At 35.3% G+C, this 21,882-nt stretch overlaps 1 protein-coding gene across 5 annotated transcripts in view; it reads right to left on the bottom strand.

Moving 5' to 3' along the window:
• Positions 1-21,882, bottom strand: part of OSBPL8 (oxysterol binding protein like 8) — a 118,564-nt gene that overhangs the window by 63,448 nt on the left and 33,234 nt on the right. For 2 of the 5 annotated variants that reach the window (XM_037513946.2, XM_037513947.2), the window contains exons 2-3: positions 16,072-16,180; positions 2,845-2,881 (exon numbers count right to left, since the gene is read on the bottom strand). In XM_037513946.2, the coding sequence (XP_037369843.1) occupies positions 2,845-2,881; positions 16,072-16,113 (79 nt within the window). In that variant the 5' untranslated portion in view covers positions 16,114-16,180. Of the gene's footprint in view, positions 1-2,844; positions 2,882-16,043; positions 16,181-21,882 lie in introns of those variants that run through there. The other 3 variants (XM_037513949.2, XM_054696197.1, XM_037513950.2) reach the window with 3 other exon arrangements.

Genomic DNA, 21,882 nt, shown 5'->3' with positions numbered 1-21,882 from the left:
ATAAAAATGTATGGAAGTGATGTAAAAAGAAAACAAATTAACCTAAAAACATAATAGACAGCTCAGAAACAAACCCATGCATGTGTAGAGCCTATATATATGTTAGATGTAAGGAAAAGAAAGATAATTCAATTAATGATAAAAATAATTGATAATCTGTATTGAAATAATAGATCCCTAGCTTCATTCCACATACTAAGAATGTCTACTGCAGCATTATTTATAATAGCTAGGACACAGAAATAACCTAAGTGCCCACTGATAAGAGGAATGGATCCGTAATGTGGCATATTCACACAATGGTATATTATTAAGCCACAAAGGAAGACAAAATGTTGCCATTTACAGCAAAATGGAGGAATTCAAGGGAATTTTGTCTGGCAAACATATAACTATTAACATAAATGACATTTTATATGTAAAACAGCTATAATAAAAAAATTAAGAACTAAGCAAAATTTAGTGATACATATATACTCTTAAAATAAAAATATGGGGTCTCCCTGGTGGCGCAGCAGTTGAGCGCTGGGTTGCAAGGCTGCCCGCAGCCTCTGCAGCATGGGTTCAATCCCTGGCCGCCAGGCGAGGGTCCCACATGGTGAGCAGACCTCTCCTGCCACCCACTGCTCCCCTCAGCAGTGTACTTCGTCAGCCTGTTCTGGCTCTGGTGAATTCTCTGACCCTCCCGCGCTTCTGACTGTACCCAGTGCTTATATAAATAAATAAATAAATCTTAAAAAAAATAAATGAATAAAATAAAATAAAAATATGTAGATATAGGTGAGTGCCTTTATATATAACTATAATATCATAAATGCATTATATAGTATATATGTAAATGTATTATGTAAATACACACATGTAAAATTTCAGAAAGTAATTCTCACATGCAAATCCTAGTCAGGCTTATTCAACAATGACAAGTGACTAGTGACAGTTGCCTTGAATGGGGATAGAGAAATTAAATGCAAAGGGGCAGAAGTAAATGTTCTCAGTAACAAATGTTTTGTATTTTGATATGGATTGTAATTACTTTGGTGGAGATATTTATCAAAACTCCTTAAGTTTTCAACAAATAAGTACATTCTATTTTTTGTCATACACTTTAATAAAGTTGACAAAAAATGAACTCTTTAAAAAAAAAAACCCCAAAACCAGAAAGTGATAAACTAAAAACATAAAGTAATTGTCACCTCTGTGGGGCAGGCACAGACATTGCAATGAAAACACATACATGGATGTGAGATATCCATAAGATTCAAGTTCTTAAGTGTAGTGGTAGGTTCAGGTTCAACAGTCACTTATATGAATAGATTTTTTCACATATGCTACACACATTCTTTTATAATATCAGACAGTACATTAAGGCTAATGTAAAATATATTATGAGAACACAACTCATATTTATGAGTTAAAGAATACATTAGCATCCCATTAGTAGGGGTAGGTTTCTATGTCTTACTTAACTTCAACTATAAAAAAAGGGAAATAGTTTGAGAAGTGTAAATTTAGTTCTTTTCACCCTTTTTTAACCTCTGTTAATTGAGGTATTAATGTTGATAACATTAAAATGAGAGGGACTGCAGAAACAGCAATATACAGAATGTACTCCTTTCAAAAAAAATAAATTCAATTTTTATTTGTTTTCTCCATTCACAAACATTAACAAACATTAACAGCTAATCAGACAAAAGAGGATCTGTATAATACAAAAATCATTTTGACAGTCTACATTATTTGCATAATAGTAGGCCATTTGAATATAAACTCAGGAAGGACAATGATTTTGTTTTTATCTATAGTCTTTGGCATAAAACTGACAACACTTGGTAAATGACTGGATAGATTTGAGGAATCAATCAATGTATGATCCCAGTATACACTGTGATATTACAATCAACGCCTCACCTACTAAAGACAGCATTACAGTGCCCTCTGCTGATTGTACTTTGTAGTGAAAGTAAAGTAATCTTTGATAAAGTTAACATCTTTGTTGGACTTATGATGCAGAAAATCGTAATTATTTGGTTAGACTTGAATTCAGCCAAATGATTGTATTGTTCTGATTTTTGAAAACCAGTAGCAGGCAGATAAAGCTAGTAACCAATACAAACTCCTGGGATATTTTAAGTTCTTAGCTATAGATTCTTTATTATAAAATTAATCTTCTATTAGATTGTTTAATATTCACCTCAATAATTCTGAGATATTTAATACAAAAGTTGTCCCTATGATAATGCTTTGAAATGATCTGTTCATGGGTGTAACTCCCCAGTTAGACTATAATGATCTTGAAATGCAGGACACATATTTTATTCATTGTGTATCCCCCAAAGCTACCATAATGTTCAAATACAATTTTTTGGACATAACTTTAAAGGGTATACCTCCTAAATCCCTAAGATTAGTCATGTTTTACTAACATACAAAGTATATTAAATAGAATTTTTATGACCAAATTATGTACTACATAAAAATTCTGAAAAAATAGTCTATTTCTCATTTTCATATTACCATGAATTTTTTGTACCATATCCCGCTTCAAAGTAATCTGAACTATGTTTTGTTATGGCTGTAGAAAGAAATTATTATGAAGAGGTTCTAAATTATGAGTTTAATAATTGACTAAATAATCCATCTTTAGATTATCAAGATGTAAATACACAGTCTATCAATCCCACTGACAACATACAGGCAATGAATGACCATTTCTTTGTATTTCAATGCGTGGAAAGAACGATTAAAAGATTTAATAATTAAAAGAGAAATACCGTATGTCCTTTATAAGTACACACCAAAATATTATCATGTCCCCAACACGCGATTCAAACTTTAGCTACTTACTTGATGGCCCAAGGACATCTTTGCTATCACCAAGAAGCTTTTAATGCAGGGTAATTGAGCAGCAAACAAATACAATCCAAACCAGGAAGAAGCAAAACGCATCAGGATGGAAGCAGCAGTGAAACAAAAGGACAAGGAAAATAGCATTAGTTTATAAGTAGAAAGCACATGCATATCAATCCTAAAAATTATAATTCACAAGGAAATTCCTTTCCACACATTAAAAAAAAAGATCTTGACTTAGGTATTATCAAAAATTTGTTTTAATTTTGGAAAATAGAGATGGGAAGAAAAAAATAAAATCACCCAAGTGATCTATTTTGGTTTGAAAAACTCGTCAAAAATTACTTTCAGTTATAATTCAAGACATGGTTTAGGAGTGATAAAAATTATTTAGAGATAGAAGGGAGAGCCAAAAGTTATTTATTCTTTAAATTTAAGTGGCGTAAAAATATGAAACAACCATGCACTATCATGTATTAGTTGTGCATGCCATGAAAGCACTTAATACTACATAGCGATTCATACAGTCTGTTTTTTCTACAAAAAGGAACATTTATTGCGTGCTTATTACATGCCAAGCATTGTGCAAAGTTTAACAAGACATCAACAAAGAACATTTCTTTCCCTGAAAAGCACAAAAGCAAAGAGTAATATTGATCAGAAAGATGAGCTGTATTTTTTTTTTTTTTTGGTCAGACAATATTTTTACAGCACCCATTATCAAACATCTGGAGTTACTACTGTTTTCTAGGAAATCAGAGATCCAATTCTAAAATAAATAACTTGTAATCAACTAAAAAAAAAAAACAGGAAAAAGACCATTGATTTTTTGTCTAGTAACTTTTTAAATATACAACATTATGCTAAATGTTGCCTATGGACATTGTTTTGATCTCCCTTGATAGAAAGAGTCCTCTTCGTTTCAAATACCAAGTATGGTAATATATTAAAACTAAAGCAACAACAAATTTCACACTGATTACAGTATAGCTTAGTCTTATTTAAAGGAAATGAGGGAATCTTAGTTGGCTGTGACCATCACCCACCTCCCCCAAAAAATCTGGTAGCAGTTGTTTGTTGCTTTGTAGCATTTAATTTCGGGATAATTTGTTACACACCAATAAATAACTAATGTAATACTGGAAAACCAAAATAACTTAGGAAACTAACAGAGGCAACTGTGGCAAACTTCACAACTTGACAGACATCTTCTAAGAAATCTTCCTGCATTGATATGAATAATTACTAGTTTTCCCTAGATTTACCAGTAACTTCCAAAAAGAAAGAGTTGGGCCCAAGGATAGAGAGAAAGAGAGAAGTATATAATTTCACAAGGTTGGTCATATTTGACATTTGAAGGTTTTTTCTGAGTTGGTCGGTTCTGAATAGACTATTCAGATGATTTGGTCTATATAGAATGAAAGAGTAATTTCACTTCCATTCTATAATTCTGTTATATTTTCAAATTTTGTTGAGTCAAAGCATTATGTCAAATTCTTTGCAACAGTAATCCTACCTTGTGTACTCCCAGGCAAATTATCCTAGCATACACAGTAACTTCTATTTATTCCAAGTTATGCTGACATTCAATGTTTATTCTCAAGCACGTTTATGTTATATAAATCTCATTCTATTAGATTCATTTTTTTCAGACTGAAACACTGGAGGATAATCAAAATAAACACTATTCTAATTATTGATCCATCCATCTATCTATTCATCCATTCACTCAAACATTTACTTAGTGCCTACTATGTAGATGGGAATAATTTTAGCATGGAGAGAGCAGGGAATAAAAAGATGAAAAATTCTGCCCTTGTGGTGGTTATGATTTAGTGGGAGAGATAAACAATAACATAATGAACAAGTAAAAAAAATTATGTTATATAGTATAAATACTAAGGGAAAATAAGCAGAGAGTGGGGACATATAAAATTTCAGGGAAGTGAGAGTTAAAATTTTAGATAGCCTAAGACTTCACTACTCTATTCAAAGATGATTAAATACAATGAGGGAACTTACCATGAAGACATAAAGGGAAGATTATTCCAGGCAGAGGGAGGAGCAAGTATAGAACAGAGGATTGGGATGGGAGCAAGTCTGGCATGTTTGGGGAAAAGTTATAAGGTTTTAAGAGAGTCTGGAATACAATGAGCAAGTAGGAGAGTTGTACATGAAGTCAAATAAGTTAATGGGCTGTTTCCAGGTTTTACCTATTGTAAATAGTGCTGCAATTAACATAGGTGTACAGGTGTTCTTTTGAATCAATGTTTTTGTGTCCTTTGCGTAGATCCCTAGTAGTGGAATTACTCCATTTCTAGTCGACTGAGGAACCTCCAGACAGCTTTCCATAGTGGTTGGACCAGTTTGCACTCCCAAATGCCCAAATGCCCAAAAATAGACGACTGGATCAAGAAGATGTGGCATTAATACACAATAGAATATTATTCAGCAATCAAAAAAGATAAACTCATGCCATTTGCAGCAACATGGATGGAACTAGAAGGAATTATGCTCAGTGAAATAAGCTAGAAGGAAAAAGAAAAATATCGCATGATTTCACTAATAGCAGGAATATGGGGGAACCAAATAAGACATCAGTGTAAAAAAATAATAACAAAGCAAAAATGGACAATTATAAATCAGAGACATCCTGCAGGGGAGGAGGAGGGAGAGGGATTAGAGGGAGGGAGGGAGGAGCACAGGGGACTGATGTGATGGTGCACTGGGGAAGGAAATCCCATGGGGACTACACCTGAGGGGATGAGGGGAAGCAAATATTGTTTAAAAATGAACAATGATGTAAAAAAATAAAAAAATTAATATAAAAATACAAAAAAAAAACAAACCCAACAAATAAGTTAATGGGTACCACACTGTGTAAGACTTTATAGGGCCTACTCAAGACTTTGGTCTTATTCTGAACATGATGGAGAACTATTGAATGATTCTGAGAAAAGGAGTGACATGATTTACTCATATTTTAACAGCATCCCTCTGGCTATTATTCTAGACTAGACTATTCTAGTCTAGAATAGAAGGACAATGACATAATAAGTTAGGAGGTTACTATAATAATCTAGGAAGAAAGGAAGGAGACCTGAACCAAGAGGATAGTAGTCAGTCATGAGTATTAGTCAAGTTTTGAATATATATATATATATTAAGATTTATTTATTTATTTATGCAAGCACTGGATATAGTCAGAAGCGTGGGAGGGTGAGAGAATTCACCAGAGCCAGAGCGGGGAGCAGAGCAGGCAGAAGGACTGAGGTACACTGCTGAGGAGATCAGCGGGCGGCAGGAGAGGCCTGCGCGCCATGTGGGACCCTCCTCCAGTGGCCAGGGAGCAGCCAGGGATCGAACTGGCGCTGCAGAGGCTGCGGGCAGTTTCACAACCCACCGCTCAACCGCTGCACCACGGGGAGGCCTAAGTTTTGAATATATTTTGAAGGTAGGGACAATAGGATTTCAAAACAGACAAAGTATGAGATAAAATATACTAAAAAATAGGAATTAAAATTATGTCAAGTGTTGGAATTTGAGCACATGGAGAGATGGAACTTCTATTATGTGAGACAGACTGTTAGTGAGAAGAGCTAGTTTATAGGGAAAAGTGTAAGTGTTCGGTTTAGGACAGGTTAAGTTTGAAATGCCTGTGAGACATCCAAGTCAAAATGTCAAGTAGGCAACTGGACATACAGACCCAGAGAGGGAAACAGAAAACAATGTAAATTATGGTATGTGTGAAAATTAGTGATTATGACCTGAATGGCTTACTCACAGGAGATTTAAAAAGGCCAAAAGATAAAAAAACAGGCATCAGAAGACATATATTATAAAAAGACAACAGAACATCAAGCTGAAACACCCCAAATAAAATCAGAAACACCATGAAAATAAGCATGCTTCAGAAACCTTTCCTCAAGGAATGGAAACAAAAATATTACATCGGGATACAAATGAAATCTTCCCACAGTTGCTTGCAAATGATGCTAATAAGAAATGGAATATAAGTTTTTGACTATTACATATCATTTTTACCAAATAACTCCCATCACAAATCTTCTGCACATGGCTAGTCTACACATTGACTTCTTATTCTTACTATTTTTGGGATCTGGTGCAGTGCCATGCTGTATCACACAAGAATAAAGACAATGTGAAGTTAGCTATCTTATATTGAAAAAAATAAAAAACTAGTCACTCTTCTTGGCTTTTTCTGGAGAACCAAGATATTACTAGAATCTCAAAGAATATAGCACCTTCTCAGCTTGTTTTAGAGGAAAAAACATTAAGACACGACAGAAAAACATTTTTCTACTTGAGTAATTTACCATTATCCCTTAGACAAAATCCACAGTTATCTCAATAATTTTATTATATAAATTCTCCATGTTGCCAACAGGTATGGGCTAATAGTAATATAAATAGTAAAATAAATAGCAATATAATAATGAAATAATAAAATGCTCTGAATTTTTACTAATTATTATTCATTACATGCTACCAATGTACTATAATTTAAAGCATGAAAGTCATTACTTAAATCTTCACTGATTTTAGCCTAAAAATCTCAGAAAAAGAACACTGCCAACATGTGCTTTCATTTTATTGTACTTCCAATAGTTTGCCACACCACCTGTAATTAGCATAAAACTTGGCAATCTTTAAGTAATGTAAAGGAATAAGCAGAAATTCACAAACACACCCTACATCCTGAGAAAACACTCAGTCCTGAACAATACAGTACAGATGGCCATCCTATAATCCCATGACATCTATAGCTTTTAAATTCCATTGCCTTTAACACAGTACTTCCCTCTAACACACATACTGGTCTGACTAAAGTCATCTTTTGAGCTGAACAAAGCACAAAGGGCTTATCGAGCACTGACAGGTACAACTTGAAAATAAAGTTTCAAGCAGGTGGCACCTCTTCTCCCAATAAAATTAATGTTATATTCCTTCCTGAACCTGGCTCTCAAAAACCACATTTCTGCAGGAGAACTATATAAGACATCTCAAGAGTGCTCTATTTAGTGTTATCTTTGGCCCTTAGAGTAAGAAATTTCAGTGAGAATTATATAATGCAGCTGTGATCTATTTATTCTTTCAACAGAAGTCATCACTCTCCTCTATACTTAACCGAATTTTTCATATTCCTGCAATCATCTGTAAAACACACATGCACATTTTATCCTTGAATTTTACAGGAGAGAATTTAAGGGAATACTTTTCTGGGAACTAGAGCCTATCACTGTTAGGGAATATGATCTGACCTGTCAGACAGTTCTTTAAGAATAACCTAATCACTTTCACTCAGCAATTCCACTTCTAAGAATGTATACTAAGGTGATGATCTGAAATATTCAAAAAGAGGTATCTATAAATATTTCTCATTTGTAAGTAACCTGAAGCAATGGTCTATTTAAAACAGATATTTATGTACATAAACAATAACAACATATTCACACAATGAAATAGTACATGGTCACTAAATTTTTTTCTCCACTCACAGAAAAACATCCATTATATATTGGCATTTAAAAGTAGGCTAAGGGCCGCCCGGATGGCGCAGCGGTTGAGCGCTGGGGTTGCGAAGCTGCCTGCAGGCTCTGCAGCACCGGTTCGATCCCCACCCACTGGGCCAGGTTCCCACATGGCGTGCAGACCTCTCCTGCCGCCCGCTGCTCCCCTCAGCAGTGTACTTCGTCGGTCTGCCTGTTCTGTTCCCCGCTCTGGCTCTGGTGAATTCTCTCACCCTCCCGTACTTCTGACTGTTCCCAGTGCTTGTATAAATAAATAAATAAATCCTTAAAATAAATAAATAAATAAATAAAAGTAGGCTATTAAAAAGTTTGTATGCTGTGATCTTATTTTTATAAAATTTTCTATGTAAGATATACACAATGAAGAAACTTACCAAAGAAGAAACCAAAATAGTGACAGTGGTTAACCTTTATATAGTTGTATTTCACTTTACATGTTTTTTCTGTATTGTTTAAACATGTTCATTGGTGTGAGTTATTTAGTTTAAAAAAGATTTAACCTATTCATTTTTGGAAAAGCTGAAAACTTTTTAAACTGACCTTTTCTATCAATGTTAGCTACTTCTATAATGACATAATCATCTAGGACTGGATACAATGAAAAACATTTTAATAATTCAACTTGAAAGCCTAGAAAAATACAAAAATGTTAACATTTCAAAGATAGCACCATATATTACTCACTGGCTCTTGAACTTCAGTGACTTCTGAATATGGAAAAGATCTAAAAAAAGATATTTTTCTCAGGAGTGGTTTAATCTCATATACCTGAATCTGAATCTAGAGCGCACCCACAGTTTATAAAATATATTAAGTGGTGTGTTAATCTTTGAAGAGTTACAAGAACAAAGAAAGGTACAATAATACCTTTATATTGGAAACTGAATTTTTTTTAAATCATGGGGCATCAGGAAATTAACATCATTCTGTCAACACGTAAAGCCCTTTCTGGCAGATTCTGGGTTTTTATCAATTCTTATCCTCCCTGCATGTATTTAATTCTACCAGCCTTTTTATCATGTAAGCCCTGTCTTCCCTTAGTTTCTACAATACTCCACTGTTCTGGTTTGCCTTCTCCTATTTTCCTGCCTCCATTTTGTCCTCTCATTCAATAAAAAGAATAGCCAGCCATAACCAGGCTCTGTCCTTAACTATCTGCTGTGCCTTCTCTTCCTGCTCCTTTCCTGTATATTTCATTCACACACAAGGCTTATTTATTACTTATTCAGGTAACTGCCAAGTTTTTTCTTCAGAAATCAAGCCTACCTCCAAAACTATTTCAAAACAATGCTACCTGTATAAACATTGTTGCAAAAGCAGCTTTATGTCAAATACTGGCAGTCATTAGTTTTCCTCAGAAACCACACCACAGCCCAATTCTTCCAATGGTACCACATATTTTCTGGACACACAGACTGCACCCTCAAGTTATCTGAGTCTCTCTTTTCCCCTCAAATCTGATCAATCCTCCTACAAGATAATGGTTATCAGAGGGATTAAGAGTAGGGTGCAGGGGATGGGGCAGAGAGACTGATGGGGTTATGGGCAAGGGTCCCACATAATCACAAGGGTCCTTATAGGAAGGAGGTCCTTAAAGTGAGTAGTACACAAAGGCTGAAGATACAGGAGTCAGCGGACTATAACCTCAAGGTACTGGTAAGCAAGGAAACAGATCCTCCCCTCAGGACTTTCAAAGGGAACACACCTTGCTTTTAGACTTCTGATATTAAAATTGTGTTGTTTGAGGCCACGAAATTTGTGGTCACCTGTTAACAGGACCTAGAGGAAACCAGTGTAGTGACCAATGGTAAAATTTAACAGAGAAGTCTTTTACAAGTATATGATTTGAACTGCCTTTTGAGAGAATGAGTTATCTATAACTGCATGTGTTCATGCCAAGGCTAGATGACCAGCTGTGTAAGACACTATAGATAGAAGTTTCACATTAGGCAGAATCATTAGACTAAATGATCTCTGTGTTTCTCATAAAGACAAAGAGGAGAAAAGTAGCCATAGGACTCGGGTTCACAAGAGATTCTTCTGGTAGCATAATCTTCATTAAATAGAAAGAAAAGCACAATGGCTTCTACAGAAAAAAGTCTTAAGTATTTAAACATTAGCCAAACACTCAGTAGGCAGGTCTCAAAGATACTCAATTATTAGAGACACACACACACACACCCCAAATTTGGTGACCCTCAAATTTTAACCAAGGCCCATTTATTATAAATGAAATAAGAGACTACACAGTCCTTCTTTCCCATCCTTTCTCATTTTAGGGAAGAGGGGATGGAATCTAGGAAGAACAACCAAGAGTCACTATACAAAAATGTTCCAAGAGGCTTAGTAATTGGCATATGGATCATTTCTAACTGGACTTGAAGGCATAAATAACTGAAAGGCCAGTTATTTGGAAATTGTACACCAAAAATACGCTATCATTAGCAACACACATATACTAAATCAATGATGATAATAATGAAACTAAATAGTATTTATAAAAAGGGAAGAAAAATAGCAACATTTAGAAACTGTGACCCACTCGAAGTAATAGTTGATGTCATCAAAATTGGTACAATTCTATTAATTTGCCCATAAAATAAGCTAGACAATGTTGTTGAATGTTACACTTCTGAGAATATGATTTAAATCTTTCAGTAAACTCTAATAAAATACAATTTTACTTTATAAGCACCAAATCACAATTATAATTAAATACTCACCAAGTAAGTATGTAAGAATCAAAGTTTCAGGAAGTTGGATCATCTCTAGGCACATTAGGAAGATGCTCATTTACTATATTCTGAGAATTACTCAACTGAATCATCATTGCATTTCCTTCCACTACAGAACTTTTGATTTAAAGTACCCAATTTAAATTAGAATATTAAGAGAGATTTTCTCACCTGAAAACTCCTAAAATACTATAAAGACTCATACATATTTAAAAAACTTTTATTCTCTTCTAAAAGTCATTTATATAGTACATTTTTAAAACTACCTTATAAAGCTATTTCCTCCAATAACAGAAAATAGGTATTTTAAAGATAAAGTACTTGATTAAGGTCAGGAACATATTCTATTTTTTTAAATTTAAAGGATATTTCACTTATTTAGTCTACCTCAACCTATTACTGCTAAACACTTGGCTCTTATATTTTCAACATTCCTTAGTTGTTAATTTTGAAAGGGGTATAAATGTTGAACTTTAAGAAACATTTTAAGGGCTTCCCTGGTGGTGCAAGGGGTTAAGCACTGCACTATGAAGCAATCCGAAGCCTCTGCAGCACAAGTTCCATCCCCGGCTGGCCAGGGAGCAACCCACATGGCGCAGTAGACCTCTGACTCACCCACTGCTCCACTCAGCAGTATATTTCAGTCAATCTGCCTGTTGTGCTCCCCACTCTGTTTCTGGTGAATCCTCTCATCCCTGCATCTCTTACCTGTACCCCAGCTCTTGTATGCATAAATAAATAAATCTTTATTAAAAAAAATTTTAAGATATATAGTAAATGTAACTTGTATTCTGAAGTACATTAGTGCCACATAAAGAGATTCAATCCATATTTTTCAGTAATTACTACCTAAGACAAACACTAACAAAAAAATTAGAACTGTACACGACCAAACTAATAAGCAAATTAATTTTTAAAAAATACAGAGTAACTTCTCATGGAAGAAAATTAAAGGAATGGGCACTAAAGTAAGATTGACTTATGTCCATATTAATATTATTTATCTGCATAAAAAAATTCAATGACATACCTGCCCACAGAATCAAGTTTAAAATCCCTTCAAGTGTGATCTCTATGAGCTACATGAATCATTAGTTTTGTTAACACCATTCTCCCCTTCCAATCTACCTCACTCAATTTTCCATTCATTTTTCCTTGAAAAAAATCTTGACCTCCATTAATCTAGCCTCTAGCTATTCTTAAAATGCTATACTTGTTTATTTTCAACCCTAACATTCCTATTACCTTACTCCCAGTTGTTTTCTTAACAAAGTTTCTCTAACTATCCCAGCATTACAGGGAGGACTCAATCTTTACAACTTGTAAACTGTATCTTGTTTGTGTTCCTCATTTAATACTTTGTAAATGCTCTTATTGCCTCATCATCTAATTCTCCACTAAGCTTCACAACATAAATGTAAATCAGACAGATTACATTGTCTATATCTTGGCATCGCCTTCACCTGCACAGTACTTTGAATGAATTCAAAAAACATTTGCTAGTTATATTTTAAAAAGCAGTGCAGCAATCAGATTTAAAAAAACATTACCACCTCATACTGATATGCAACTTTTTATTCAGAAGAACTTTTTGCTTTCACTAAATCATATTGTCCCTGTCAAGCAGGTAGAGTTAATATTACTGCCTATTATTTTTTATTGAAGTAGAATATTTGTTTCAGTGTTCTAGATAGAAAAACTGAAATTCAGAGAAAGTATAAAGTGAAAATTAATGAATAACCTAGGTTTTTTCAATGCACTTTATTACTTCTCCCATGATTTAATTATTTATCATTTTGGAGAGAGGTTTCAATGTTAATAGTTACAATAACAGTAATTTTTATTTTGGAGATATTTACAATGTACACAGCTTTATAACATGCACTTTATAATAAGACATATTCTCTCAATTAAAACTCAAAACAAGTCTGGGAGGTAGACATTATTATTATATTTTTTCCTTTATTTATTTATTATTTAAATTTTATTTTTATATTCCCCTTACAATTACAAGCCCCTTATTTTGACCCCAAGCCCTCCTTTCCCCGCCCCCCAGCCCCCATAGAGTGTCTCTGGTTCATAACTATTACTTATATTTAATAAATGAGGAAACCTAGCGAATTTAATAACAGGTCACACAACAAAACAGTAGAGCTCAGGTTATGTAGCTAAATGTATACAGGGCACATATTCTTTTCATATCCACTTCTAGATACTAAACAGTAACTAGAGTTGGCCATGCAGTAAAAAGGTGCTATTTTGTTAATAGGTAATCCAGTCAAAAGTGTACCTCAAGATCAGTTTCAAATACAGAATATTTTAGTAGTTCACAGTGAAATTATTTGGATTCTCTGTAAAATGAGCTACAATATTTCATAGAAGCTTTAAGAACAAGAAGAAGAAAACTGCTCACTTTTTTTTTTTTAAATAACTTACGCTACTCTCTTAACAGCAACAGATTTTAGAATAAAAAATGTTTAAAACTGGGCCTCCCTGGTAGCACAAGGGGTTAAGCACCACACTATGAAGCAAGCCACAGCCTCCGCAGCATGAGTTCAATCCCCGGCCAGCCAGGGAGAAACCCACATGGCAGGCAGACCTCTCCTGTCTTGCCCGCTGCTCCCCTCAGCAGTGTATTTCAGTCAGTCTGCCTGTTCTGTCCCCACTTGTCTCTGGTGGATCTTCTCACCCCCCACCTCTCTGGCCTGTACCTCAGCTCTTGTATGCATAAATAAATAAATCTTTAAAAAAAAAGATATTTAAAACTATTAATTACTATCTACTAATAGTTACTTTTAAAGGTAACAATTCATTTTAAGCAATTCTGCTCATAAAGATACATAGTCAATAGCTAGTGGCAAAATAATATTCAGACAGCCCTCAGTTCCACTACTCTATGAACTTGTCAACAAGATAATTAACATTCCCAAGCCTATTTCTCTATCTATAAACTCTTATCTCTAAAATAAACAAGTATCTACCTTTAATGGTTTTATGAAGTCATTCTGACAAAGTGTATTCTTAGAAAATGGCTATTATTATTAGTGGTATTTTTATTATCACAAGGAGATTAAATGTATTTAAACAAAAAGAAATCAGAAAGCTCATTTAAACAAATTAAAAAACATCATATTTTAAGATAAGGCTTTAATCTTAACTTTTTTTCTTAAACCATAGTGAAAATAAAATGACCTACCATCAGGTTTCCATTAATCGCCATGACAATAACCTTCTTCATAAACCAAGTTATATCCATGTCTATTTTATTCCCTATTCCTAAGTTATCATTTTAAAGTTTAACTTTTTCTTTTACCATTACAGAATCTTAGACAAGTTTGAACAAAAAATTCAAGAAAGGTTGAAATCCAGTTAATACAAGTAAGCAAAACTGCAATTTGCTATCAATCATTAAACTATTGCTAGATTTGAGACTGAACAAAGGACATTCACTAAATTAAAATTTACAGACACTTCAATGTAATAGTGACTCTCATCTCCATAGCAATATAATTTTAAAGAAAGCTGGCCCCTGCATTACTCTAACAATGTAAATTTGCCAATAAATCTACTACCGAACGAATCAGTTACCAAGTTATAACATTTTAGCCAGTGGTACCCTTACTTTAAGTAATAAAAATACTCCTAATAAAGAGCCTATAAACCAGTATTTAATGGAATCTCTCAAAACATGAAAATTAAAAATGATATTATACTCGAGCAAAAGATTTTTGTAATGACAAGTCATCATTTAACCTACCCTACTGGTGAATTTCATTTTTTACTTATTGGGTAAAGTATACCTAACTACCACCCTTACTTATTTACTCTAATTTCAAATATAATTCAGTCACAATCACAAAGCAGCAGTGTTTATTAAATATGTATTTTTGTTGTTGGTTTTTTTTTTAAAGATTTTTTTTAAAGATTTGTTTATTTATTTATTTATTTATTTATTTATTTATTTATTTATTTATTTATTTATTTATACAAGCACTGGGTACAGTCAGAAGTACGGGAGGGTGAGAGAATTCACCAGAGCCAGAGTGGGAAACAGTAAAGGCATACCGATGATACACTGCTGAGGGGAGCAGGGGGTGGCAGGAGAGGTCTGCGCACCATGTGGGACCCTTGCCCCGTGGCCGGGGATTGAACTGGCGCTGCAGAGGCTATGGGCAGCTTCGCAGCCCAGGGCTCAACCGCTGCGCCACCGGGGAGGCCCTGTTGTTGTTTTTTAAGATTTATTTATGCATACAAGAACTGGGGTGTAAGTCAGAGGTGAGGGGATGAGAGGATTCACCACAGTGGGCAGTAGAACAGGCAGACCTACTGAAATACACTGCTGAGGGGAGCAGCGGGCAAGACATGGTCTGCTGCACCATGTGGGTCAGCTCCCTGGCCGGGGATTGAACCCCGGCTGCAGTGGCTGGCAATAGCTTGATAGCACTTGTCTTTAACCATAATGCCAACAGGGAGGCCCCTAAATATGTATTTTATAGGAAGAATTTTTATAAAAAGAATATACATCACAACAGTTCTTATTTATTTTAATTGGTTCATTCCCTCCACCTGCTCATAGCTGCACATGACTTGATATTTGGCATTTAATTTCCTCAACTATTAACATTTTCTCTTGATGTCACTATAACAAGAAGTTATTTTAGCAAAATTACAAACAAACTACTACAGGAGTACTCTTTACATGGCTGGGAAGGCTAAGGAGGAAATGGGGCAGAAGGATCAGAAAAATGACCTGGCTGTATGTCAATAAGTTTTAAGCTATCTGAAACTACAGAATCAACAGGAAAGTTGAAGTATTATTTTAGTTTTTTTAAAGTTTGTTTTAAGTACACTTAAAAAAATAAAATCATAGCTTACACATCACACACTTTACAGCTGTAGATGATAGTACCTTATTATGCTGTATTTGACCCACTCACCGAAGTTCGGTCAGGTTCACCATCTGCCAAACCTGCCTCCATAGTGAAAGATGATAGGTTTATGCTTCTCTTTCCATTAATGTTTAGTCATTCTGTAATTGTGGTATTCCTAGGGGGAAAAAAATCATATGTATTAGACTGGCAGAAAATTGTGATAAATGGAAAATAAAGCTCTAAGTATATTAGGAGGGAGAAGTCATTTCAGGCTAAGGTTATTGGGGTAAACATAAATCAGAAGTTTAGTTTGGGGTGTGTTAAGTTTGAGATGTCTAATCAATATTCAAGTGGACATGTCAAGCAAACCATTGGATTTAAGTTTGGAGCTCAGATAAGAGGTTGAGGCTGAAGATGAAAACTGGGGAGTTGACATATTGACAGCAGAGCAAGCAGGTCTATCATTATGAGACCAAATCAGATCACTAGGTGTAGCAGATATCAAAGGATGGATTTCAGAACTTCCCAGGCTTTTAATTCATTCACCTCAACAGTTACCCTCTCTCTACCACAAATTTGTTCACTTATGAGACATCTGTGGCGTAGGTAACAAGAGCTAATTCCATCTTCAGACATTATTAAATATAACATAAAAAAAAAGTTGCTATTACCTGCCTCAATATTCTATTTCCTTGCTTTTCTATAAACCAATTTTCAACTAGTTCCTACAGGTGATGTTATATGCAGAAGACATCAACATAAGATAAAAATTCAACATTATCAAGGACATGATTTGTAAACAATAAAATTGCCATTCAGCTCCACCTTTAGCTAACAGTTTTGCTACAAGCTTCCCAAGCAAAGGAGTGTAGTCCAATAAAAGAGATATAAGCATAAATAAATTACTACACAAGTACTATATGAGACATTCAAATAAAGTGCTGTGGGAGCTCAAAGAAAGGCAACGTGCTTATGGGTCACTAGTAGTATAGGAGACTGCTGCCACCGGATAATAAAAAGTAAGAAAAATGATCACTGACTGGTTTCTATATTACTCTTCCATCCTCACTGGAAACATGCAGGAATTTAGTTATGAAATCATGTAAGAATTTTGTTGAAATGTGGATCATTTTGATTACCATGGAGTAATCAAGTTCTTTTCAGTCTGAAGACTGCAAGGAAATTTCCTGCCGCATTCTGTTACAAGCATTTCGGCCTTTTTCTTCTCTATTCTTTCTTGCTAGCATTTTTATTAAGCAAATATTAGACCTCCATGCTTCTGTATTTCATTTTGATAGTTTCCATTTCCATTTATTTGGATTTTTGTGTCCCAGGTCTTAAAGTACTTTATTAACTTTATTTCCCAGATCATCGAACTTGGTCTTGAGTCCATTTTATTCCTTAATCCATCCACTGACTTTTTAATATTGTCATTGATTTTTTTAATTAAATTTTTTCTTGTCCTCTATTATATATGTAACTTGTTCTTGGAGACTGCAGTACTCTTTTAAATCTTTCTATACACATAAGTTAGATTTGTTCTGTTCTATGATCTTCTGTCCAGAAAATCTTTTCTATTTCCTCTGGATCATTCTGGTTTCTTCATATTGATCCTTCTCTTACATGCTGTTGAACTTTTCAAGTGTCTGGTGATCCACAGTAGTCCAATCACATTGACAAATAAACACTTGGTAGTGTAAACCCATTAGTCTATCAGTAACATGACAATATTCTTTTGAATCTACTCAGCAATCAAAAAAGATAAACTCATGCCATTCACAGCAATGTGGATGGAGCTAGACAGAATTATGCTCAGTGAAATAAGTCAGAAGGAAAAAGAAAAATAGAGGGTGGTTTCACTTATAAGAGGAATAAAAGGGAAACAAATAAGACATCAGTGTAAAAAAATAATAATACAAAACACAACAAAACAAAAACAGACAATTATAAACCAGAGACATCCTGAAGGGGAGGAGGGGACTGAGGTGGTGGTGCACGGGTGCACTGGCGAAGGAAATTCTATAGGGACTACAAATTAAATTAAATAATAATTTAAATAAATAATCTCAAAGGATGAAGACTGTCACATTATTAAGACTGAATTTCAATCTTTAATATATACTGGTATCTTTAACTGTGTACACCTATACTCCATGTCTGACAATTCATGACCTAATAAGTGGGTGACATTGCTTTCATATTTTTTCTTTTATTTAAAAGAGACTTCAGCTGCAGTACCTGTGGGTAGCACAGGGTCAGGAAAAATTTTCAGGTAAAGGTGCAGATAGTAAAGAAGTTTTACTTTAGACTTTGCATACTGTAAGATTTCCATCAAAACTCAGTTTTGCTTTGGTAACATGAAGGCAAGCATAGAGAATATATAAACAACTGAGTCTTCAGAGACTCTGTTTATAAAAGCAGGAGCAGCGCCTCCCCGGGTTGAGCGCAGCACTATGGAGCTGTCTGCAGTCTCTGCAGCATGAGTTCGATTCCCTGCCAGCCAGGGAGATGCCCACATGGAGCGGCAGACCTCTCCTGTCTCACCCGCTGCTCCCCTCAGCAGTGCTTTCGGTCCATCCACCTGTTCTGCTCCCCGCTCCATTTCTAGTGAATCCTCTCACCCTCCTGTACCTCTCTGACCTGCACCCCAACTCTTGTATAAATAAAAATAAAATCTTAAAAAATATATATAAAAGCAGGAGCAGGCATAGTTTGGTGGCTACTGTTCAGTGTTAATATTGTATTCTAGATGTAGAAAAACTTGGAGGCATGATCAAGGAATTTGTTTTTTTAAATTAAATATAATATTGATTTGGTATTACTGACATAGCAAAGTATAGCGATGTCAAATAACATCATTTTGTTCAATACTATTTCATTATAATGTTGATGAAAAAAAAAAAAATTCCCAGCTGATGTTGAAGGACCACCTGCTTTTGTTATAAATTATTTCACTTAAAGTAGCAGTTTATAAGAACCAACTGACAACAATAAGTGAAGACTTACTGTACCACAGACTGGGTGACTTAAACAACAGAGATTAATTTTCTTAAAATTCTGAAGGCTAGAATTCTCAGATCACAGTGCTAGCAGGCTCTCTTGTGAGGCCTCTCTCCTAAGTTTGTAGATGGCCATCTTCTCACCCTGGTCTTCACACAGTCTTACTTTTATATACAGCTATGTCCAAATTTCTTATAAGGACAGCAGTCATATCGAGTCAGTTCATGCCTAAATGACCTCCTTTTAATTTAACTACCTCTTTAAACACCATATTTCCAAATATAGTCACATTCTGAGATACTGAGATTCAGAACTACAACATATGAATTTTGGGGGTACAATTTGTCCCATAACAAGTATGGTTTAAGGAACAGTGTATGGGTACCAATTTGACAAGATGGACTACAATGGTTAATTTTGTGTCGACTTGGCTAACTTGGTTGTTTGGTCAAATACCAATATTAATGTTGCTGTTGAAAGTATTTTTTGATATCCTTAACATTTAATTAATAGACTTTTACTAAAGCAGATAATCCTCCATTTAATGGGTGGGTCTCATCAAATCAGTGGAAGGCTTTAAGAAAAAAAAAGACTGAGTTACTCTGAAGGAGGAGGCTACCTCAAGATTACCTTGGGACTCAGACTAATTCCCTGAGCTTTGAGCCTGTTGGTCCCTGCAAATTTCAGACTTCTCAACTGCCACAGGAGCATGAGCAACAGTCCTTAAATAAATCCATTGTTTCTCCTATCTCACTTTACCCTCCCCCACTTTCTATACACATACATTCTATTGGTCTGTTTCTCTGGAGAACCATGACCAACACAATATGTATGTGTGCTTACTTACCTTATCCATATACAATAGATACAGATATGTTTATTTCGCTCATTCTTACCTCCACTGTGCCCTCCTCTGTATCATAAAAGCTAAAAGCACGAGGACTTCATTTTGCAAATATCTTTGCTCCTGGGATTCTAGACAGATTTATATTTAACCAGTTACCATTCAACACTATTTGGAAGGCAGACAAGAGACAGAAGCCATATCATTTGCTTTCCTCAAATGAATCTAACCTAACAGATAAATTTTTTTTTTAAAGATTTATTTATTTATTTATTTATATAAGCACTGGGTACAGTCAGAAGTGCGGGAGGGTGAGAGAATTCACCAGACCTAGAGGAAGGAACAGAACAGGCAGAATGACGAAATACACTGCTGAGGGGAGCAGCAGACATGGCAGGAGAGGTCTGTTGCGCCATGTGGGACCCTGGCCAGCAGCCGGCGATAGAACTGGCACTGCAGAGGCCGCAGGCAGCTTCGCAGCCCAGCGCTCAACCGCTGTGCCACCAGGGGAGGCCCTAACAGATAAATTTTTAAACTAATATTAAAATATACTGTACATTATATAGTAATCAGTGCCGAGAACAAAAAATTTTAAATAGGACTGGCTCTAAGGCAAGATTTCAGCATAAGTTATTCAAAATCTATAAGCGTGAAAGCATGAGTTATTCAAATATCTTTAAGCCACTAACAAGCAAAAGAGGAAACAGCAAGCACAAAGACAATGTGGCAGGAGAACTTGGAAGCTTGGAAAATATAGCAAGGAATGCGGGCCGTGGATTTAGGAAGAGAGTAGTGAGCAATGAGAAGAGCAAGATTTTACTGTTTCAAATCAAAGAGAACCGTGCAAAACTGAAGGACTCTGACTTTTACTCTGCATGAGATGGGAAACTACTGATGAAAAGAAAGCAAAGAAATGACTGAACTTGACTTACGTAGAGTCACTGTGGCTGCTGGCTGAGAATAGATTACAAATTAGAAGATGCTGCTAAAATCCAGGGAAGGGGCAAATGGCTGTGCCAGAACAGTAGCAGGAGATACAGTAAATCATGCGAAATTGTTTATATTGTTTGAACATAAAAGTCAAAGGGATTTGTTGATAAAAAATTTAAATAGGGAGTAAAAGGGAGAGGGCAAAAGAGAGGGAGAGAAAGTAAAAGACACAAAGGACTTTCTAGAGAAAAGGCATAGTCCAGCAATTTAGAAGGTGTCTGCCCTGAGTAACTAGAAGAATTAAATTGTCATTATCCTATCTGGAGTACACTGTGGAAGACTTGGAAAGAGAAGGGATAAAATATCAGGAGGTCCTTTTAGAGATACTCACTTGAGATACCAGTTATACAGCTGAGTAGGAAGATCAAAGAAGCAGCTGTACATGCAGATGTGAGGATGAGGAGAAGTCAGGCTAGAAATGTAAACTGGGAGTCAGCATATATATGAGATTTAAAACTCAGACTGGATGAGATCTCCTTGAGAATCTGCAAACTAAATAGGCCTAAGTTCAGAGTTTGGGGATATATTAAGATTAAATCTCAAGTTTTTGGTTTTCATATTTCAAAAATACTCTATGCAATTAATTTGTATAAAGACAGAATTACTCTATATAAAAAAATACACATAGGGCCTCCCCAGTGGCACAGCGGTTGAGCAGTGGGTTGCGAAGCTGCCCGCAGCCTCCGCAGCGCCGGTTCGATCCCCGGCTGCTCCCCGGCCACCGGCGGAGGGTCCCGAATGGCGCACAGACCTCTCCTGCTGCCCGCTGCTCCCCTCAGCAGTGTACTTCGGTCCTTCTGCCGGCTCTGCTCCCCGCTCTGGTTCTGGTGAATTCTCTCACCCTCCCGTGCTTCTGACTACCCAGTGTTTGAATGAATAAATAAATAAATCTTTTTAAAAAAATACACATAAATACCTATATTTAAGCATAGTAAATGTCAAATAATAACAAGACGAAAAAGGGAGCAGGAAGAGAAAGATAAAATTAAGGATAAGTGCCCTAAATCCTTCACCACTGGTATTTTGTTAGTTTAACATGAGAA

This window comes from Talpa occidentalis, unplaced genomic scaffold (assembly GCF_014898055.3).
Source record: "Talpa occidentalis isolate TD23 unplaced genomic scaffold, MPIMG_talOcc4v2.1 talOcc4.16, whole genome shotgun sequence".
Lineage (NCBI taxonomy): Eukaryota > Metazoa > Chordata > Mammalia > Eulipotyphla > Talpidae > Talpa > Talpa occidentalis.
This window is presented reverse-complemented; position numbering and strand designations above follow the sequence as displayed.